The sequence below is a fragment of the Augochlora pura genome, chromosome 3 (genome assembly GCF_028453695.1).
Source record: "Augochlora pura isolate Apur16 chromosome 3, APUR_v2.2.1, whole genome shotgun sequence".
NCBI lineage: Eukaryota > Metazoa > Arthropoda > Insecta > Hymenoptera > Halictidae > Augochlora > Augochlora pura.
The window spans coordinates 30,847,531-30,870,514 of NC_135774.1; the positions used below are offsets into that span (position 1 = coordinate 30,847,531).

The 22,984-nt window shown below is 47.8% G+C and overlaps 1 protein-coding gene across 1 annotated transcript in view; it reads right to left on the minus strand.

Moving 5' to 3' along the window:
* Positions 1–503: 503 nt before the first annotated feature.
* Positions 504–22,984, minus strand: part of LOC144467877 (uncharacterized) — a 50,113-nt gene continuing 27,632 nt past the window's right edge. The window contains exon 3 of the mRNA XM_078176861.1: positions 504–2,827. Coding sequence (XP_078032987.1) covers positions 2,543–2,827 — 285 coding nt within the window. The 3' untranslated portion in view covers positions 504–2,542. The remainder of the gene's footprint in view (positions 2,828–22,984) is intronic.

Below are 22,984 nucleotides of genomic sequence, written 5' to 3' on the forward strand. Positions count from 1 at the left end.
GCACGTCGAGTAAAATCACAATTCTTTTATATACAATCTATATACAAAAACGGGGCCGCGCGCGGAGCCGATCGTACCGCGAGAATCGGGGCGCCATTGATCGATCCAGGGGAGTTTCAAGATTTCTCTCGAATCTCGCTTGGATCGATTCACGCCGACGGAAAGGATATAATTTCCGGGTGCCCCCGCGAGGCGTGGGATGGTTCGCGGGGGCCCGGGAATGGCTCGAGGATAACGGTTCCTCGGGGAACGATCGGCTGCGCTCTGAGCCGCCCTCTAACGCTCTATCGATACAATAATTTAAATCGTCAGTACATTTTCGGAGACATCGATCGACAAAGGGGAATACTGGTCGCTCGTGGGACAACGACGTTAAATACAATCGCAAGTACAACTCGAGTTTACACTGGGATGATCCCTAAGGGTACGAAATTTGGCACTCTGTCCTCCCTCTCCGCGACACAATTACACGGACACAATCATTCCAGCACACACACGCACGCAGGCACACGCTCGCACGTAAACACAATCTCATCCGCTCAGCCACGCACGCTATCGTTTTCGCTCTCCGTCATATCGTCAGCTATTTACACTCTCTATACCTCGGATTAAAAGAGATCCCTCCCGTCCTTCGCGGAGGACGCAGGGGATGGCCGATCCATGGGTCACAGCCACGGACCACAGTCTTCGATTCTTCTCGGTTATTTATTTACACGATCGTGGGCGGGGACGGGGTCGTCCGGGGGTGGGTTAACGGGGAGGAGGGGTACAATGTGTTCTATGGCAAGATGCAACTGCGCGGACGCGTCGACAACGATCGAACGGCCGGAAGCCGCCCCCTTTTTTTTTTCTTTCGGGCTGATTGCGTCCTTGGCGGGCTCGAAAGCTGCTATAACCATCGATTCCGGCGAACGAAAAAACCTTGCTGCCGTTCAACCGCTGCGCGGAGAACCGAGCGTTTCGTTGTCTGTCCCGGTTCTATTGTTTCGACCTGTTATAGGTTGTGGCATGGCTCTAGAACGATTGATTTTTTGGTACTCGGCTGGATTTTATTTCGCTTTTTTCTCGAAATATTATGCTTTATTATGGAACGAATTGATTCAATTTTAACTCGACGATTGCTGAATGAATGTGTGAAAAAAATTGTCGCGCAGTTCAAGTAATTTATGAGTCATAAATACATCAAATCCGCAATCTACTTGTCACACTGGAAAATTAGTATTCTAAGATGGAATTGCGTCAAACGTAAAAATATGCAGAAATCCATTCTAGAGCCATTTCGTAATTATAACCGAGACAGACAATAATTCGGTTTTCCGGAGCAGTGATCGAAAAGGATCTTTTTAAACCGCGCGAATCGCGAACAGTTTGCAACAGTTGTAATCGGAACCGTTTCAAGCCCCGATCGAAGGATTCAAGGTGCGTTCAGCGTCGACTGAGGAACTATGGTAAAAGTAAGAAAGGACCAGGCCGGCGATTCCGTCGAGGAGAAGGAGACGCGGCGTCCCCGTCTCCGCCGGAAACACGTCCATTTCGGTTCCCGCGGAACAATGCCTCCATTAGCCAGCTTCCGAGGCTCCCCTAACCTCGCGCGACTGCCGTCGGGGGATGCTCCGTTCCAGAGAGACACCGTCGGTCTCGTCGACCGCCGGTAGAGGAGATCCGGTTCTTCGATTCCAGCGATTCGAGCTGCTTTTGGAACTGCACCGTCGCGTTCTTCAATCGCTCGAGCTGCTCGCGAGCGGATCTCGCACCGATTCGTCTTGCTGCTCTTCTTTGGATTTCGCCCGCGTCTTCGCACTCTGCGCGACCTTTGCCGAATGTTAAAAGCTTCGACCGCTTCCGAAACGTTTTGGTATTCTCGGTTCTCATTCTCGGTCGCCTCTGTACTGAGGTTTGCCAGGGAGCATGTCTCCTTTAGGATGGCAGAAGTTGCTGAGAGATTTTGGAACTTCTCCGACCAGGTTTACCAGCTCTGACGAGGAAATATTCGATCGCGACGGGAGCATCAGGTATGAAAAATATAGCAAAATATAGCATCGCGTATGAAAAGTAGACGCGGTTTGAGTTAAATAATTTTTGTAAAGGTGCACTTTCTACGCTTCAAATTGAGTGCTGTAAATTTCGCTAATAGCTTCAAATTGCTTCCGAACATGAAACTTCCTGTAGATGACAAACGAGCGAACACATCCGCTAGCGAGTTCTGTCGTCGCGTCCGCGTCGACGAAACGATTTTCCACATCGAAAATCCGACTAATTGTATAAGGAACGTCGATCGAATGATTCTCGTCAGAACCGGCATGTGTCTCGTTCCGAGACGATGCTCCCGAAAGGTGTCCGCCTCTTTCCGTAACTGTCACGCGATTCCCAGGCGTTCGACACTGTTTCTTCAGGCGTTGGTTGACGCTGGTTCTCTGCCAGGATCGCGATTCCATCGATCCGCGCGGGCACGGTTCCGTGTGCCGGTCGGGGACCGATCGGTCGGCGTTCTCGTCGATCAGACGGGATTCCCGGCGCCTTAGTCCAGGCAGAGAACGTCTAGCTACGCCTCGGAGCCACTCGAGCACTCCTCCGCCTCCGGATCGATGTGTTCCTCTTCCTCCTCCTCCTCGTGGTGGTAGTCGCCCGTCTCCTGCTGCCACTTGCTCACGTGATGCGTGTTCTTGTTGTTGCTGTTGTTGTTCGCGTTACCACCACCGCCGCCGCCTCCGCCGCCTCCACCACCGCCGCCACCTCCGCCGCCGCCGGATTGCTGTTGAGCCTTCGCTTCCTCCTCCTGCTGCATCCGCTTGTGCTTCGTTCGCCGGTTCTGGAACCAGACTTTCACCTGGAACACGAACAGATTTTCGCACGGTTACCTCTCTGTCTACCCTTTACCATTTTCGATACGTTCAATCGGCTAAATAATTCATCCCTCGCCTTTTTCTCTCCGCGGTTCGCGAGCGAGTCTTTAACCCTTTACGGTCTTTCATTTGATTAATTATGTATTGCGCAATATTTATGTTATATATTGTAAAAAAAGCCTTAATATTATTGTTCACTTCAAGCAATATTGGTGTAATGTAACAGAATTCAATATTTTAATATACTCCTTCAGAAATGCATGTCTAACGAAAAACTACGTCCGTGCAAAAGGGTTGATCAAAGACGCAATCCGTCGGCAAACAGAACGGCGGCTCGAACAAGGGGTTGAACGAATAAAAAGAAGAGCAAGCATCGCGAATCACGCCGCAATAAAGCGTAAGCGGGCCGAGCGTCATTTCGTCGGCCTATCGATTCGGCGAGCAGAGCCGAGCCGAGCCGAGGAGGGACGCGCGTCCGACCCTCGATCTTGCCAAATTAAGTGGCAACTAGTTAGAGAGAAGCCGGTCCCGGGGCTGCTCGTCTGAAAGCCACCCCAGAGCAAAGAGAGAGAGAGAGAGAGAGAGAGTGTGTGTATCCGGTTACAAAAGGTCCGTGTCGATGACGCGGAACCCCGCCGCGCCGCGGAAAAAAAGGGGGATGAAAAGGAAGGGCTGATCCGGGGGGGCCCCGACATTGTCCCCGAATTGACTGTTAGATACACATTGTCCCGGCACCGCGCTTCCTCTTGCCAGAGAAGAAGGGTTGAATGGCCTCCATTTTCGAGCTATCAACGCGTGAAATCGGCATTGTCGGCGACGTCTGCGAAGGGGGTGGTCGGTGGTGGAGGAACGGGGCGCGGATGTTTGGCTTGCAGAGGATCGGACGCGGTTTTGACAAGACCCGGATTAAACGGTGAGATCACGCGTGCAGCATCATCGACGGATCATCCGGCGACAGAAACTGTTTAGAAACATGCTTTGTGCGCGGGGCTCGATCGTCGAATCGAATCGGGTACGAGGGTGGCTCGCGTTAAGCTGTCTATGGCTGGCTAACCGTTCGCCTAATTCGCCTTTTTCGAGGCCGTTCGGGGGAATAATTTGATTAGAGAGAACACGGGGGAATTATTTATTATAGCTGCATTGCGGATTTTGCATGCAAAGAAGAAATTGTCTGCATGGACTGCGAGAAGTAAAGATTAATTTAGCAAGGTAATTTGATCAGTAATTAATTGAACTCTTTCGCATCCGGAACATTCTAGTCAAATTTAATTTGTTCAAATATGTCACAACAAAAATTAATTTTCACGATTGGTCAGAAATTACTGTCCTCATATTTGAGTGACGCGGCGCTCAACGAATTAAAGCTTCTACTGTATCTAACGATTTTAAAATTAACATTTAGCCGCAACAAAATCTTGTCACCAAAAATATATCATCCCACCGACGCATATCAAACGAACGAAACGAGCGACATTCAAACGCAACAATCTCGCCCAAAGTCCAGCACCGACTGTTGCAAAACGGATCACAATACACCATGACTGTCCGGCCATCCTCTCCACCCAAACGAATCACCCCGTTTTCCCAGTGTACCTTTGTGCCCGCCGCGTCTCGCTGTCCGCCCCGTTAAAAAACTGATTTGACTACATAGTATCCCGGCAGCCCGATTACCATTTGTCAGACAACATAGTGTCGTCCAACCGGCACGGACTGAAAAAAAAAGGAACGCCGCGAATAACAGCGCCCGGCTCGTTTCCCGTTCCCGTCGAAGAACACGGGTTCCCACGGAGCCGGGGGTCCGCGCGCGTTTTCGTCCGAGTCCGCGTTCGAAACGGCGCGGTCGGTCGAATAAAATCTGTCCGTCGGTATCGCGCGACATAAATCGTCCGTGCTGTTCGGAGTCTTTTATGCGATTTTTACAACCCGCGCGCCCCCGTAAAATACTGTCGTGTTGGATATCGCGGGGTTCTCACCTACGCGCGCGCGCGCGCGCGCGGCCCGGTGACGGAGGGTAAACTCGGTTAAACCGAGTGTAAATCCAGCTGGCTCGAGTGTGTAAATCCACCTTTAGCTGGTCGCGCGGGCTCGGAAAGAGAGAGAGAGAGAGAGAGTCGGATGGACGGAAACGTGGGACGGAGGGCGACGGCGTGAGAGGGTTGGAGGAACGGGGAAGGGAGAGGTTGGGTGGAGAGGTTGGCAGAGAGAAACGGGGAGGCAGAAAGTGGCAGAGGGCGGGAAAAGGGGATAGGGTTAGTTGGAGCACGAGGGGTAGAGCAAGAGGGAGAGAGAGACTCGGGGAAAGAGACAGAGGGTAGGAAAGGAGATAGGGGTTAGAGAGCGAGGGGGGATCGAGGGAAAGACATAGGGGATGGAAAGAGATCTGGGGTAGAACAGAGGGGGTATAGAAAGGGGCAAAGACACGGGGTGCGGATGAGACAGGAGGCGGAAAGGGACAGAGAGGAGACATTTAGAGAAGGAGAGGGACGGCGGGGAGGTGAAGGGGTGAAGGGCGAGGGTCGAAGGGTCGGCCGCAGAAGCGACGAGCTGATCCTGGCCGGTAGGACGCGGCGAAAGGGGTGGCGCAGGGTTTCCGCGTGCGTCAAGATCCGCCAATCGGGTTTCAGGACCGCTCGCGGTCACCATGGCAACCGGCGTCGGTGTGTCGGTGTCGGGGACAGAGGGCGATTACGAAATGGGGGTAACTCGATTAAACCGTGCCTCCGCGAGGGTCCTGCCGGGAGCGTTAGGGAGAGAGCGGGTCGCGCGGCGAGGCTTTCCAGAGGGGGGGGGGAGGGGGGAGATGGATACTACAGCGTCGTTAACCGGGCCGCTCTCTATTTGCCCTCTTAATCATCCGTTAAGTGCCACAATCCTCGAAAAGTTCCCCGGGGCACACCGGGGGAGCCCCAGAAATTTCGCCCGTGGTCTCCGGCCACGGTTTCGCCTGCTTCTCCATTAATTCCGCGGCTAATTGCTCGTGGTATTTGGCAGACGGTTATACACCCCGGCCGGGATTAGGCGACCGTTTATACTACGGCGAAGATTGCCGATGCCTCCTGCCCCCGTCGAGGCCACTTGCGAGAAATTCTTGTATCGATCCGACGCCGCCGCCGCCGACGCCGCCGCCGCCGCGTCCGGTTTCAATTGTCGATGGCTTGTTCCGGGACGTGCTCCCAGCCCACGGTTTACTATATTCTAGTTGGACCTTCGACGTTTATCTGTAATTCACTTTTTTACGGATTTAAAGGATTTAGCGAATCTCAAGTCTCTCGTGTAGAATATCGTATTAGTTCTTGTTACGGTGATATGTAGAGTTTAGTAAATAGAAGGGTTATTCTTTTTATCGAACGAGGAGATCTTTTCGTTTTAAATTAAATCCTTCATGACCGAGTGAAGACATTTTTACGTGAATCAGCATTGTAATTTTTTAATTCTATTAAGATTTCCACGGGGTAAGAATATGATAAAATAGCTTCGACATTTTCATTCAGTTGAAGAAAATATTATTAAAGCGTGAAGATTTGATAAAATTCTACGTTTCTTTTATACAGAACTTAGTCACTGGAATAAAAGTAGATATACAATAACTGTAAATTCCTTACTTAAACTTGCGTTCATATTACATAAAAATTCTACAAACTATTCTATAATAAGAATAACATTTTTCGCACGAATATTGTAATAAAATCAAGATACAACATCTCGAATATTCACAGCCTTCAGAATAATCCCGACACAGGTATAGGCGTCGACATAATTTTTAGTTGACACCCGAACGCTTTTTAGCAAGGCACGCAATTAGTAAAAGGATCTCGGAAGAAGATTCGCCGTCTCGGATCGCCAAGCCTAATCCCTCGGTTCGACAAGCGACCGGAGCCGGTCAAAGGCTCATTAAGAGGAACGAATAAAACGAAGGACAGGAGATCGCGCGAGATTAGAGATCGCTCCGGAATCGTCTGTTTCGTGGGGTCGTTAAAGGCGCGCCGGTCGGATTCATAAAACCCGAGGCCAGAGATGATTCCCGGTTGGCGATTAACGCGCGGACCGATCGTCTCCGCGTAAATCCCGGCCAATAACAGGGGGCCGGGGGGTAGGACGCGACGCGAACGCGGCGCGATAGAGCCCCGACGGCGGCCATCTTGGCCCGATTTATGGAAACGCGGTTCAATAAATTGCGACAATGTCCCGGCGTCGGTTTAATTACGATAAAACCCGGCGGGTCCCGGCGTCGTCTCGAGACGGCCGTCGCGGCCGGGCATTCAAGGATCGACGCACCGAGAGAAAGCCGCCAGCGCGCGAGCACAATCGCGGTATTAATTTCCATTAGCGTGTATCCAATTTCCTGCGCCGCGAGCCGCGGAGCCGCGGAGACGCGCGCGGCGAAAACAGCGGAATCGCCGCGCGCGCGAGCCGCCAATAATCGTAATTATATTTAACAGGGAACGTAAAAGGCTCCGATAGATTAGGCCCGGATACCCCCCGTCGTCTCTCTCTCTCTCTCTTTCTCTCTCCCTCTCTCCTCCCTTCGCTCCTTTTTTCACCTTCCTCTCGCCCCGTCGTTCCACCATTCCGCGAGATGGAACGAGATCGACCGGACGCGGACGCGGACGCGGACGCAATTAGCCTATGAGTTATTAATCGGAGTTAATTGAATCCGTCGATTAGCCGCGCGAGACACGCTCGTTTCGACCGAGCTCTCCTTCCCGCTGTCCGAAAGGAAACGCCGCCGGAGCTTCCGGATTCGTGAGCTTCGGTACACTTCTTCTTTTTTTTTTTCTTCGAGCCTCGGCGTTTATTTCAATCATGCCGGGCAGCGTGATTATCGGACTCCGGGAGGTTTATGCTAATTCGGTTCTTATACACGATCGGCGCAGGAACACCGTAATTTTCCTCCCTGACAACCTCCGGACTGGATATTAAGAGGTCGTACTAGCTTAATCGCCGGGAATAACGCGATCTTTCTGATTTCGGTACGAGATCTATGCATCCATTTCATGCATGATCTAGTTAGTGGTAAATAGGAACGATATTTATTTCTTGTAAATCGAGGCGAAGATTGGTTCTTCTGCTTTTTTTCTTAAATCTAGAGGATCTCGTTCTATCGGGGAAACGATTAATTAATCTACCGTGTAATAGTTGTGAAATAAATTGCGGAGGGCTATTTCCTATCCTGGAAGCCTAACCTAAACCACCTTATAACTCTATAAATAACCGCGTTCGGTTGTAAATATATTAGAAAGAGCGAGAGAATTAGTGATGAGAGAGATTTAGTTATGAAAAACTTTATTTGCGCAAAATCCAGCGGTGTCTAAGAGGTTAATTAAACCGGTCGGCAAGGGTAGAGAGACCTAGAACAATCTGCCTCGTCGGATCGCACGACTTCCTTGCCGATGGCGCAGCCCGCCTCTCTCTCTCTCTCTCTCTCTCTCTCTCTCTCTCTCTCTCTCTCTCTCTAAAATCCCCATCAAAGGAAGTCGCAGGCGATTCCGCACTTCGGTAGCGAGCACACGAAGTTTCCACACGGGTACATAGATCAGGTTCACCGCGTAGAGAGATCTGGTCTCGGCGTAGTTTCTCTAAACAGGACCGGCATCATGGGAAACGGCCGGCGATTCCGCGGCGAGATAAACCGATCGGCAACGGAGCCGGCGCGGCGGCGATTCGCGCGGCACTCGGCCGATCGATCGAATTACCAGGTGGATTACGCGCGCCTTAATGTACCGATCGGCGGGCGATCGGCCGCGTTAAACATCGTTGCCACGGAAAAGCATCGCCGTGATCCTCCTCTCGGAGGCGGAGATCGGACAGAAAACGCCTGTCGATCCCGGCGAGCAGATAACGAGCGCGGATAGCGCGGATAACGCGGACCGAGGGGGAAGCGCGCGCGCGGAGGGGGGAAAAGCGATCGCGTTCCCGGCTCCAGCGGGAGACCGCGTAATTGAAGCTGTTCCCGGAACGCGTCTAAGTGACAGGTGAACACCTTATACGCGTAACCGGGGAACACGTGACAGTCGTCGTCGTCGTCGTCGTGGCTTCTAGACCCGGCGGACCATCCTCCGCGTCTCCTCCGCGTCTTCTCCGCGTCTTCGCCGCATCGCGTCGGTCCGCTTTGGCCGCACAGCTGTGCCACAGAGTCCTCTATCCTCTTCCTTCTCCTCTCTCGCCGTCACGCGGCACCTGCCCCGTCATCGGGAAAGGAAGGAGCCGCCCGAGGATCCTCGGGCTCGCGCCATATTTGCGTTTCGGACGCGTTTCGTTTCGTTTCGATTCGTTTCGCCGCGCCGTTTGATAACGCTCCGGGGCGTAATTGGATGTTTCGATTCGACTGGCTTGACCTTGGTGCCGCGGCGGTTTTCCACGCTGTGGTCCGCTGACAGATGACCCCGACGTCGGGGGTTATACTCCGCGGTCGATGATTTTGCGCGCGGTTTGTTTCAACTTGTTTAGAATCCCGCGAAACGCGAGTGTTTGAAGTCGTTTGGAAGTTATGGAGATTTGGTCAAATTTGGTTGACTATAACTCCGCGAAGAATCTTTGTAAAATGATGATTTTGCTTTTAAATTGAAGCTTGAAGCTTCTGCTTTAACATAATTTTGACTGCAGTTTAAAAAGTTTAGGTTTGATTCAGCAGCACCATTGTAACCCTTCAAATGCGAGCTCGAATTCGTCATATCAAAAATTGCCGAGTTTGACAAAATGCACAGACCTTGCAAAATTTTTTTCAGCGATGCGGTTTGCAGGAGGATAAAGTTCGATCCTTCCCCTTTAATTTAAAAAAAGAGGAACGAGGCTGCGATTTTTTTTCGCGAAGTTACAGCACTTCAAAGGAACCCTTCGCAGGCTCCAAGATGGTTGCGAAAAACCACCCCTTCAAAATATCGAAATAACGCACGAATGTTATTCCTCAATTAATTCTTCTTATTAATCGAGCAACTGAAACATCGTAGATATTTTTCGAGTTGATTTTCTGCACTTAAAGTGTCCGAACCAATTTTATTCATACAATGCAATCCATGCTATGTAACTTTTAGACCATAGAGTCACGAAATCCTCGAACACCCGGGATTAATTGACCGACCCTATTAAAGACATTACGGAACAAAGGGGGCGAAAGGAGGCTCCGCAAGCCCCGAAATCGACGCAGGCGGGAAGAACAACAAGGGGTGGATTTTTTCCCGCCGGCTCGACGCGCTCGCAGTTGCCGAGGGCCGAATAAAATCTCGGGGGTTGCAACCCCCCGGACCAATCGCGGCGTGCTACGCTTGACCCGTAATCCTTCGGGGGTTGGTCAGTCACGCTCGAAACATTATTTTTAATCCCCCGTCGCGCGTCCTCGCGCGACTATCCGCAGCTCTCCGCGGCGCGCGTCCTCCAAGCGGCGAGAGAGAGAGAGAGGGAGAGAGAGAGGGAGAGGGGTGAGAAGCGATCGCCACGGCTAAATAAACCGGAGGATATTATTTTTCAATTGTCGACGGGCACGCGGACGAGCCTGGCCACCCGTGCCCGTGTGTTTTGTTAGGACGAAATTGAGCGTGATCGCGCCGGCGAACGCCAGACAATTTCGCCCGGATACGCCTCTCCGCGCCACGCCGTTTTATTGCCGGCGAAACGGCCGGCGAATCGCAGCGCCGAGAGCGGAAAAAATCGTTTCTCTGAATGCTAAACGCGCGGTTATTTCTCGATACAGTTCGCTGCCATAATTGTTTGATCGTTGATCAGATGCGACGCGAATTTTCTATTGCTGCAGGAGCTCGACGATTTCGCGTTTTCGAGCTGAAAAGAATCGTTCTTCTATTCAATAGATTTTTATTACATTAGATTTAAATAGATTTTGATTAAATTAAATTTAAATAGATTTTGATTAAATTAGATTTAAATAAATTTAATACTGATGCATTACTATCTTTTTTATATTCAGTGCAGCGTCTAAATTGACATGGCCTTGATTATAATTAAATATCGCTTAACATTAATTCGAAATTAACATTTATCATTTACTCGACATATAACTCGCTACTCGGACGCCATATTTTTTAACAAATCATTGAATAAAAAATATATTTTCAAGCACATCAAGATCATAACAGATGGATATTCACCGGAAGTTTTCCTCGCGAACAAAAAAAAAGGTTTCGCCTTGTTCCATCGTCACGCGTCCGCCATAGAGGGATGATTCGCAGGGGGCGGAAGTCACGTTTCGTCCAATCCGAAACGAGCGTCGCGACGGCAGAAGGGGGACGCCGATATTCCGTCCGTGGAATACGCTTTTTTTCCCCCCGACGGCCCGTATTTACCGACGCGTCGTTATTTTTTTTTTCTCTCGTCCACCCAACCCCGCGCCAATAAAACGGTTCGGAATTCACGGGAGGATTAAAAATAGGGGATGATATTTTGCTAACAAAACGCGGAGCGTGACGATTCACGGAGCTGGTTCGCGACACCTGCACGGATTAGCCCCAGGTAGGAGCGTTCGTAGAGAGAAAACAGCGAGCCAATAATGGAGGAGGACTGTTCAAATATTGGTCTCCCGGGGGCTCGGTCAATAATAACGTCAATATTTATATATAGAAAAGATGATGAGGAATTGACCCGTTCGCTGCTCGGCCGTATAAAAAGCTGCGGAGGAGGTTAATCAAAAACTGCAAGATTACTTCAATATTTGTTGCATAAACACGGCGAGATACAATTATTGTACACCGCTGTAATTTCATTTAATTTCGAGAACTCGCTTACGTATACTGGATAGAACATTTAAATCTTCATTTAATTGCTACGTAAATATAGAATGTTTTATTAAATTTAGGAATATAAGAATTTCAGTTCTAATAATTTAATTTAATTTATTTTTATCTCGAGGTTATATTTAAATTTTCGGCTGTAAATCGCTTCATAAAAATCGAACGTTTCACGAAATTTGCAAATCTAAGAATCTCAACTCTGATAATTTAATATAATTTCTAATATCTGATAATAATATCTGAAATATTATTAATAATATCTGCAAGCTAACATTAATATACCTAGTACAGAAATATTACTTATTTAAAATAACACTCTTGCACTTGTATGATAGTCAAATCGTCATAGGAATTAACAATATTTTTGCGTCACTTTGGGCATAAAAAGATCCAAATTTTGACACGATCGACAGTCGACAAAGTATTATAAATCCGCGAGAAGATCGGCAAACGGACGATCATCGATGCTCTTCGAAATCGATCGTTTCTAAGCCGAGCGGCTGTTGCGAAAATCGTTTGGCGACGCGGCCGTAGGAATAAAGGCTCGATCGACCTCCCGCGAATGCATTCTCGTCTCGAAGTGTAACGATTTCTTCTCCCCGATCTCGAATCGGCTCGAGGGAGCTTCCTCGAGAGTGGCCGAGGCCGACAGTATGCACACGAAGTCGACGACACACGACAGTGACATGCCAGGATCGTGACGAGAAAACCAAACCGAGGACGGAGGCCTCCCCACCCTTTCTGCCTCGTCCCATGCCAAAAGGGATGAGGAGAGAGAGAATCAACAGGGAAAGAGAGGAAGAGAGAGAGAGAGAGGATCAGCATCATGGACGAGCCACCGCGCCTATCGTTTACGCCGATCGTTCGAATCGGGAATCGTTCCGCGGTTCGGTCCCCTTTGACCAACCGGGGTCCACCCTTTGAATTCGCCGATCGTTTGGAACCGACCATGCCCCCTACGGGATATGACTTTTTCGAAAGAATGTATTTGGTATTGGGAGATCGGCCGGTGGCCGCTGGCTCTCTTCATTCGTCCGTTAACACGTTCCGCTGACGCGTCGGCCATATACGGCGGACACAATGCTCTTCTCCTCCCCCTGGCCGAATACTTGTTCCGAAAACGCGCCACCTAATCCCAGTGTTTCTCTTCGACTGGCCAAATTCTGAGCCAATCACCGCACACGAAATATCTCCTTTCCGATTATCTATTTTATAGTACCGAACGCGGCGCTCTGATGAATAGCGTTTTATTCGATTATATCCATTTGATAAAAAAATCCGAATTATTATCAATTTTTAGAGCTTCGTAGCTTTAGCTAAAATTTGCAGAAGTCTTATCTATTTTACAATACAGAGCTCGACGCTCTGAAGAAGTAAATAGCTGACTACCATTTGGTAAAATAATCCGTATTATTATCAATTTTTACAGCTTCGTAGCTTCAGCTAAAAATTGCATAAGTCACTCGGAAAATCGTCCAGAAATTATACAGAAATTTAGTAAGCCAATCATGTCCACTCTCTAAAAAAATATGCTCAACATATGCTCTAACCCGACAAGAAAAACGTCGCGAAGCTAGCAATCGGCACGCAGCTTCCTTCGACGCCTGCATATTAATTTCAGCCGGCTGTTTCCGGTTCTAGAAAGCAGGCCGCCAGAAGCGGCGACAGTCGAGCGAAGATCGGAAACGGCCCGACGAGATCGAGGAAAGGAAAGGATAACTTAGCGCGGTAGTATCGTCTTCGGAGCACCGATAATTGTAGGCAGGCGCGGCAGTGCGCGTCGCGGCGCGGCGCGGCGCTGCGGGCTCGTTCGCCGCGCGGAGACTTTAATGCCGGCGATGCCCCGATCGAAGCGGGAAACGATTACGGTCGCCGTGGATTTGCATCCGTTCGCGACTAATCGCTGCAACGTATTCGCCGGGGCATTATTGCGGCTCGTTCGGAACGAGTTACCGGTCCTCCTCCCCCTCCTCCTTCTTCCCGTATCGGCTCGCGAACAGTTTACGAGCTGCTTATACGTTCGGCAATAAAAACGGTATTGCCTGTCCCGTTCTCTACGGTCCGCGGGACACGGGAGAGGGTACGCTCCGCCGAACAATGGGTAATTAAAGCGGGATTTGCATGGCGGACGCCGTCCCTCCCCCGCGACACTCATCCGATCCCTATCGGCCGTTCGGCGAGGCGCGAGAAAAATCGCCGGAAAGTTCAACGCTACCTCGGGAACCTTTCGAACACCCGCCATTTCTCTCGCTTAATCGATCTCATTGTTTCGTACGATTTCTTTGTGTTCGCCTTGTTTTTTAATTATATTCTTTATGGTAATTTTTTTGAGAACTTACAAAGCACAATATTCTTGCCCTTAATTAAATCCTTTCACTCGAAGCTATTTTAATTTTAAATTTAATATAGTTTTTTTCTGATTTATGCTAAATTTATTTTATATAACTATTGCACGTTATGGTCATTTTGGCATATGATATAACAATGTTTGGTCTCGTCTCAGAGCCACCACTCGAGTGCAAAGGGTTAGAGTGTCCTCTATACTAATTCACCACTTTTTCACAATATTTTTCAATATTTGGATATTTTTATTATGCATAGAACAAACATAGAATATTCTATGTAATTTATACAGTTCAAAATATAATTCCATTTAATTGCTCTCACCTGTCCAAACATAATTTAATTAATTCAGAGCATCACTTTTTGGATGATCATAAATGTTAGAAGAATTCAACCGAGACCACAGAATAGTTTGTCACTATTTCCTCTCCGTTAACAATTTTTAAAGATCGAATAAATTCCTCCATCGAGTGGAACGCGCCTTATCCACGATCGAGCGAATAAAACCTAATTGCCGCTAATCGTGCGATATTATTAATTCATTAAATTCCATCCGTCTCTCGTTTCAGAATTTTCAGGACGGAGCAGTCGCGGGTATTACGGTGCCGGCATGGAATGTCGAGGATGACTTCCGGTTTGACCAGTGCAACTTCTACGAACATCTTCGAAGAATGTTATCGCGATACCACGGGTCACAGTACGTACCGAACGTTCTCCTAAAGCGACGATATTCTAATTATCCTGAAACGCCTCTACAAAGTGTTAAACATTTACAACGGCCGTAAAACAACGGCCTCGAACAAAGCTGAAATTACCGATACATAAAACATCGGCATCGACGCGATACACGACAACCTCCCGTCTACGAAACCGCGAATCCGAGAGATCGGCCGCGTCAAAATTTTTACGCCGCGAAGAAAACGCGAATTATAATAATCGGCCGGCGAAAATACCTGACGCATTACAATACAAACGTCCATTATGCCCACGCGCGCGTAACCTGTCGGCTCTTGTAAAAATATCGCCGCGTATTCTCGGTCGTCGTTAAAGAGGACGATCGAGAAACACGGAGTTCGAACTGCATTCGACGACGCTGTCGAAGGAGTTCCCGAATCGGGGATTAATAAAAAAAGGAGAAATTAAAAAAAGGGTTGGAATTGTATTAGCCGACAATTAGCGGATAGCAGTTAATTAACTTATTGGTATGCGGCCGGGCTGGTACGGTTCCGCGGGCCGTCGATCGTTAATTCCTGTCGGTGCCGAGGGCGTCGTGACGCTGGCTCGATCGTCAAGGTGTTTCGCGCGAGCTCGCCAATCGAAACTATAATTAGCGTGTAAACGGACGGTGGTGGGGGGTTGCCGGGAGTCCGCGGAATCGGTCGCATAATTGCGGCCAGGAAGAGGAGGCCACGTTCACATACAATATATCGGGATGACAGCGCATTCGCAATGCTTTATTCTTAGTCCGGCGACGACACGCCTCATTATGCATAGAGAATCCGCACGCGGCCTGCATAATATGCAAAACTCCTTCCATTACCGTCCACGGGCGAACGTAATACGCCGGCCCGAAAGGGGTACACGGCACGCCGGATTCGACGGGAATAACAGGTCTTCCCTACCGATATTATATATCGCCGTTTCTACGTGTACGCACACCGTTTCCCTTCTGCTCGCCCTACAGCCCCCCCCCCTTTCCCCCCGGTTTTGGCCCCGGTCGTTTGCTTCTTCCTCTCTCTCTCTCTATCTCTCTCTCTCTATCTCTCTCTCTCTCGCTCTCTTGTTCGTCGCCGCGGGAACGCGGAATTTCGAGAAACCGAACGGTACAAGCGGCCCGTGATTCATCGAGCGGACCGAACCGTATTCCGCGAACGCGTGAACCTGTCGCGGCCATCTCTCCTCCGGATTCGCTCGTTGAATTTCGAAATTTTCCTCGCCCCTCCCTCCCTCTCTCTCTCTCTCCTGCAAACCGAGAGATCACCACGCTGCCTGCCCTACCACCGGCCGTCTCGACTTTCTTTCCAATTTTGTTAGTCGCCGTTGCGCAATGCGATTTTATTTTAATTCCGCTTGTGTCGCTTTCTTTCCTGCTCACATTTTTCCTGCGGCATCGCAATCAAGTTGCGCAACGAGCACAGCCTAGGGAACGAACGACAGATAATAGCGACGATCTTTAGACAGAAGTCTTCTCTTTGTTGGTTTAGAAAATTTGGCGACTCGTGATCGTTTTTAAAATTTTATGTGCTTTGGCCGTATAGGGTAGCGGAACCGGTTGCCGCGTAGTGACCAATTGCCGCGCCTTTCGTTTTCTTTTCTCATGAAAAAATTAACTTTCTATTTAGCAAGTAGGTTGTGCCAATTGCTTGTGTAATTTTGATTTCATTATATAAAATTATTTAATATTTTTGATTTCATAAATAGAAAGCTAATTAGGCCCTAATTATTAAGTATCTAGCTTCGATTGCCAATTGTTATTCTCGATCTCTTCTTCGATTATTTATATACCAGAGGCGTTTTCAATTTATTTAGTTCTATATTATTTCTTACGAAGTTAGATTATTTTTAATTGTATTTAATTTAATTTTAATGATTGAAAGATTTCATTTGGTTGATTTTATTATTTATCAAAATAAGGTGAGATTTATCGTTTTTTCCTCTGTGCAAGGAAGCAGACGAGATTTCTCGAGGATTCAGGAAACGCTTCGGTTTCGCGAGCGTATTATATGTTTTGAAATCGCGCGCGAGTGGCAGTTAAAAGTAATAAAGTAGTCGAGCGATGTTTCATTGTTTTCCAGTTAGCCGGCCCTGCTGCTTTGTATTCAAGTAATTCACCGGCGTTGTTGTGACATTGTTTCTTAACGATACGGCTTGCGTTCGACTCGACCGTAATTCGAGAAAGATACCGGCGAACGATGTGTGGTTTATTTAGTTGGAACTGCCGTGAAAAAGAAACGAAGAGACCAGCGCATGCATATGCACACGTATGTACATATATGTATATGTATGTATGTATATCATTGCTTATTACAGCTGCGATAGATACGGCTACTAAATCGTTCCTTTCAATAACCGGTTAATTCTTCATGCCTGACATTCAATTACGGTATAATCGCCGCAGCGAACAACAAACTATACCGTAGGTGTCACGAACGTGCGCACCACGCCGTCGAGCATCTCCGAATTATTACACGTTCCACGACTGACTTTGAAACGTTCCCCGCTTTATTAATCTCGCGCGAGCGACACGATGTACGATTCTTTGTTCGACAATTCATTTATGATACAATATAGTTGCGAAAACCTTTCCTTTCGTCAAGGTTCTAGAAATGATTGCTACGATAATTTTACAGTTTTTATTTCGCTATATAGATTACTTTGGATTTTAATATTTTGAGACTGTTAATATTAATATTCTAATATTCTTAATATTAATATTTTAATACTGTTAGCATAACTATAAAAATACCTCTTTTCTTGGAAAGTAGTTACTATAGTTACGACATCTTTTTAACTCATATTATCAAAGAGAATATGACGTATTTAATACGTTAGATATAATAATTCTAATTAATCAAATCTGCTTAAATTATAAATAAATTCTGAAGACATAATTATAAACACAGTTGACGCCATAACCTCTCGAACAACGTCTCGGCAAAAAAATGACCCGCGGGCCACCATGCGGCCGTCCCAATTTACAAGCTACAATGAAACGTGCACACAAATTTCACATTTCTGAACGATAATTTTACAGGCCAGAGAAAAATAGAGGATTTATGGAAAGGAGGCAACGATCGTGACGGCAATAGCCGGAAGCTAACCGTCGGGGAACGCGCCCCCCAAAAAATTCACTTAAAAAAGAATAAAGTCGCGGGTACCTAATCCGGCGGAATCGTTTAAAAAGGAGACCCAATAAAAGGAGGACACGGTGTATCGACTGCGGATCATGAACCGCATCGCCTGCGAGGCCCCGGCCCATGGCGAACACCGCAAAAAAATCCTCGCCACCCCGGCTAACCCGTTATCATCGCCAATTTGCACCACTGTGTTCGACAGCCGAATTCGATTAGATGCGTCTCGTTGATCTGGCCGGAGGTGTTGGCAGTATGCAGAACGAGAGAGATAGAGAGAGAGATAGAGAGAGCTTCGATGCAAGATAATAAAGAAGAAAGCCTGATAATTTATACAATTTTTCAAGCTGCAGAATTAATTTGTTAGAATCTGTTTACAATCTGTTTGCGATTTTTATTACTGAATTGGATCTTTTTAAAATTTGTAGGTTATGTCCAAATGCCAAGTTTTAGTGCCATTATTAAGGATGACTTCCGGTGATTATACATATTGACGTGTCTAATATTACAAGACTATAGCTTCAGTTATATTGGACTGTGGATTTTTTAACAATTTTTCTGGGATAAGTTTATAGCCTTTATAATTTAATATAATATATAAATTTAATATTACCACTTTTTGTTTCTCACGTGACGCTTTCTATTGAAGTAACAAATTCACCAAATTAGACAATAGAACAGTGAACACTGTCATTCTCCTGAAAAAATCACAGCGAAATACAAGTAATAAAGTGTCTGCCAAGGAAAACGAAGCGGCAATGATGCGTTTGGTCTATCCGGTGTTTACAGAATCGCGAGCAAGAGGAGAAACGGGGCGAAAGAGAGCCGGGGGGACGCGAGCAGACAGCGCCGCGAGCTCGTTCAACAATGTTCTCGCGGGTCCGCGCGGACCCGGCATTACGTCCGTGGCTCGGCGACGAAAGGACGAAGAAAAAGAACTCGCGGCTGCGGACCGCGAGATTATAAGGTTGTTAACGACGCGCGCGGCTCTGTTTTCTGCCAACTGAAACTCGATGCAAATTACGGCGTAATATACAGGCCGGCATGCTAATAACGTTCCAGTAAATATCACCGAGGCCCCCGATCCGGCGTCGGGAATACATACTCGGCCGAGGACGCGTTCATTTTGCCCGCGAGAGCCACGAACGATGCGCTGCGACGCTTCTTCTTTTTCAATGCGCCTAATGTGATGGAAAATCTTGGCGCGCGCTCGCTCGCGCGATCGACGCCGCGTCCGCGTTTTATACGCGTCTCGCTGAGCTCTTTCGAACCGGCGATAACATTATACATTGTTGCGCGCGCACGTACACGTATTGGGTTTCCTGCCGGCGATCGGAATTTTTATCGGCAAGCAAAATTGCTAACAGAAAATTAGACCGCGCGTCGTGCCCGTTTACAGAGGAGGCGATCGCGTTCTTTGAATTTCGTGTAGCAGAAATTTTAATGACGCGTGACACGGTTTTAGCCTTGTTAATGATCTCTCGAACCGGCGACGAGAGAGAAGAAAAAAGTATTCCAACGTTCGCGTCGGAATTATTCGACGATGAAAATATTCCGCGAAGAAATCGACGCGCGGTTTCCGTGTCCAATTACGACATACAAAATGATCATTGATCTGCGTACGACTTCTACGGGCACTCCGTATACGCTCTGCCCGCGATGTTTCTCCTCGTTCATGCGGCCTGAATAATCAATTTTCACCACGCAGCAGCTGCAGGCTCCTCGGAGGATCGCCTGGCCGAGCCAGAGAAAACCGTACACCTTAGAAATTAGTCGAACGTGTAAAGCGTGCGACGGAGGTGAAGCGTGCGAAACGAGCGTCGTTCACGGTGGATACTGGTACCTACACGACGCTGCTGGTAGCACCGTTCAATTGCCCATTGATTCTTTTAATTACCCAAGTACATATCGTGCTATACGCGCGATATAGTATGCACCGGAATAAGCGACGCGTGTGCGTGTAAGGAGGATCGTTCGTTAGGCCAGACGGCCGGCCGCCATTGTCATCCGTGACAACGAAAGCGAAAAGACAGTGCTGTCGTCCGCTGATAACCAGCAATTAACCGAATGATTTACGGACCCGCCATGGACCGGTGCCCCGGCTGCCATGCTCGACCGATTATTTTGTAAACGGCGCTGGCCGACAGGTAGGCGAACAGGCGTCGCGGCCGAGTCTGATTTACTGCTGGCCCTCTTTTCTTTAATTATCCACCGTTAACGACGAGCCACCCGTCGCCGGACAGCCAAAATTTCGGTGGTATCGAGAACGCCTCCGCGCGCCGCCATTTATAAGAATAATCCTCATTTTAGTTGACAGAATGTAAACTCGTCAGGTTGTAAAACAAGCTATAGAACATTCGATCTTGAAAACTTGATGGCTAAAAGAGAAACGAAGCTTTCAAGTCCTGCCTTTTGCTACGCAAAATTCTCACTTTGCATAAAAATATGCTGTCAGGCGATTATATACTTTGCAATTAAAAGCAAAGGAACGAGGAATTAGAAAATTACGAGAGTTCGAAACGAGAATCTCTGGTCGAATTGTTGGAGCAACCGAGCGACTCGAACCATTCGGATGAAGCTCCGTGCTGGACATTCTGAAAACGGAACGATGTCCCGGAAGATCAGCGACGCCGAAGATATCCGCGCGCTTCCCCCCGGAACCACGGGACCAATATTGCAGTCACGACAAACTTGTAATTAATTCGCGGCGAAGAAACGTTATCCGGCCCGGAATGATCGATTAATCACCGGCGTCCCGTACAAATTGATTAAATCGCTTCCCGGCGAGCCGTGCGGCGATTATAAACGACTCGGCGATGTCCGAACTAATGAACGCGCTGAAACAGATTAGGGTCAAACCGCGGATTAAGCGGTGTCCGCGAAAAATCGTGGCTTCGACGCCCGGCGTCGCGCGGCGTCTCCCCCCTCCCCCCCTCTCGATTAATCATCGTTCGAACCTTTCCCTTGATTTTCATTTTCGTCGGACTGCCGGCCTGCCGGCGCTCGTGGATTTATTGGAGAAAGTGGCGGCCTATCATTTTCCAGCGACACGTCCCGGCGGAATCATCAATGTTACGGTGGCGCGCGGTCCCGGCATTAATCATCTCGCGGGCACGCTGATCGAAACCCGAGAGCCACGAGGGGGTTTTATCGTCCTCCGCGCGGTCTTCTAATCAATTAAAGTCGTCGGGCTTGTATCCAACGCGAAAATCGAGAGACGATTCGGCCCATTAATCCCGGCCGCGCGACGCGCGAACGTGTGGGAGTCAGTCGCTACTCGTATTGTTCGCTTGTCCTCGGCTCGCTCGTAAATTCCGCGCGATGGTAATTTTCTTTTTAAACAAGCCCGTGCTTTCTAGGGTCATTAAGGAGGGGGGGTCCTCTGGCCGAGCCACTTTCGGACACCCACGCGTCTCGCGGAGGAAGAGGAAGAAAATCTGTTCACCGGCTACGGAGGATACGAGTTTTCTAAATAATCGGGTCGGAGTAACGTCGCTACTAATCTTTGCAAAGACTATTTTTTAGATAAATACCTTATAAGGATTCTTTCAGACGCCTTTTTAAATATTATTTTAAAATATAAAGATATATTCTTTGAAAAGCAAAAGGTATTCTTTAACATGTAAAGATCTCGCAAGGATTCTTTCAAGCGCCTTTTTCAATATTATTTTAAACTATAAAAATATATTTTTTAAAAGCAAAAGGTATTCTTTGACATGTAATTATCTCGCAAGGATTCTTTCAAAGACCTCCCAAAGGAATCCTTGATAAATATTCTTCAAAAAGTAATAATCTTACAAGGGCTGTTTTTAAAGAATTATTGATAAAATATTCGAATCTGAGAATTATTAATAAAATATTCAAGCCTAGATAAATAGCCGAGCCTGATTGTTTCAGGTTTCGTCGTGCAACCGCGAACGCTCTTACTTCCAGTTCGGTAGCGTATGATAGATAAGGTCTCGTCCGTCCCGTGTAAATGCAGGAGCACCGTTCTTGGATTATGCAGTAAGCGATGATACGGCAAGAATGTAGAGGTACGCCGTGGCACAGCAGTTGAACAACAGGTCTTGCTGCCCGGTCCTGTTAATTATCGTCTGAACACCGGTACTCGCAGGTCCGCTCGCGAGCGAGCGCGCGCGCGCGCGGAGTTCCTAGCGCGCTGTTTCGTTTTGGTTCTGTTCGGTTCCGCTGATGTCAATCATGTCCCTCCTCGGTCCGGTCACTTGCTTCTGATTTATAACCATGTAACAGGTCTTGTTGGTCGCGCTGCCACAGCCCGAGAGGGAGAACAGTTCTCAGGCACGGAATTACGGTTGACGGGCTGGTTCTGGCCGGCGAACATCGAAAAATCCCGATAACGCTGTGCTGCCAGTCGGAAAAATCTTTTTCCCTCTCGGATCAAGCGTATAGATCATTTCGGAGGCGCTCATTTGCATCGGACAGTGTAATATCCCGCGCTAATGGCTCTCGAATTATCGTCGCGAGGAAAATCGGCCGGTAACGCGCGTCTTTTTATACTTTGCGGTCTCGTGGAAATCCCGCGGCTGAGTCAATGGTTTAGCATATTCGATTATGGAGATCGCAAGTCTCGGTGTTTATCCTTCGCGTATTATGTTGTATCCTATCTATCGAATTGAAACGTCGGATTCTATCGATACTTTCTGAAACACCTGAGAGAGAGAAGGTATTTCTGCGCGTCGAGTTAAACTTCATTTTGCAATGGTTTAGAAGAAACTGGTTTCGATGGGGAAAGAGATCAAATATCATCCACTATGATAAATTAAAATTCTTTAGTTTCGATTTAACCCCTTATACTGTAATAACAAGTCAGACTCGCGATATAGCTTTCATGCAGGACCTAATAATTATTAATATTATTAATTTCCACTATATCGAAATAAAATTAAATTCTTCTGTTGTCAAAGTCTAGAAACGAAAGGGCATAAAGATAATAAAAGAAAGAAAAATTGTCTGGCCTTATTAAGAAAAATATTAAGGATAAATAAATGCTAATATACGCAGGTTTAAAGGAATTGTAGTGCAAGTGATTAATTGAATTCGAGGCACGTTACAATACTCTCTTGAAACACCATGTAGTTTCGCATTAATTTTTCTCAATTTGTTCACTTTATATTCGACTTACAACACATCCTTAATTGAATATTAACGAGAAATATTAATCCCGCGGAAGAGACGAATGGCGTCGCCG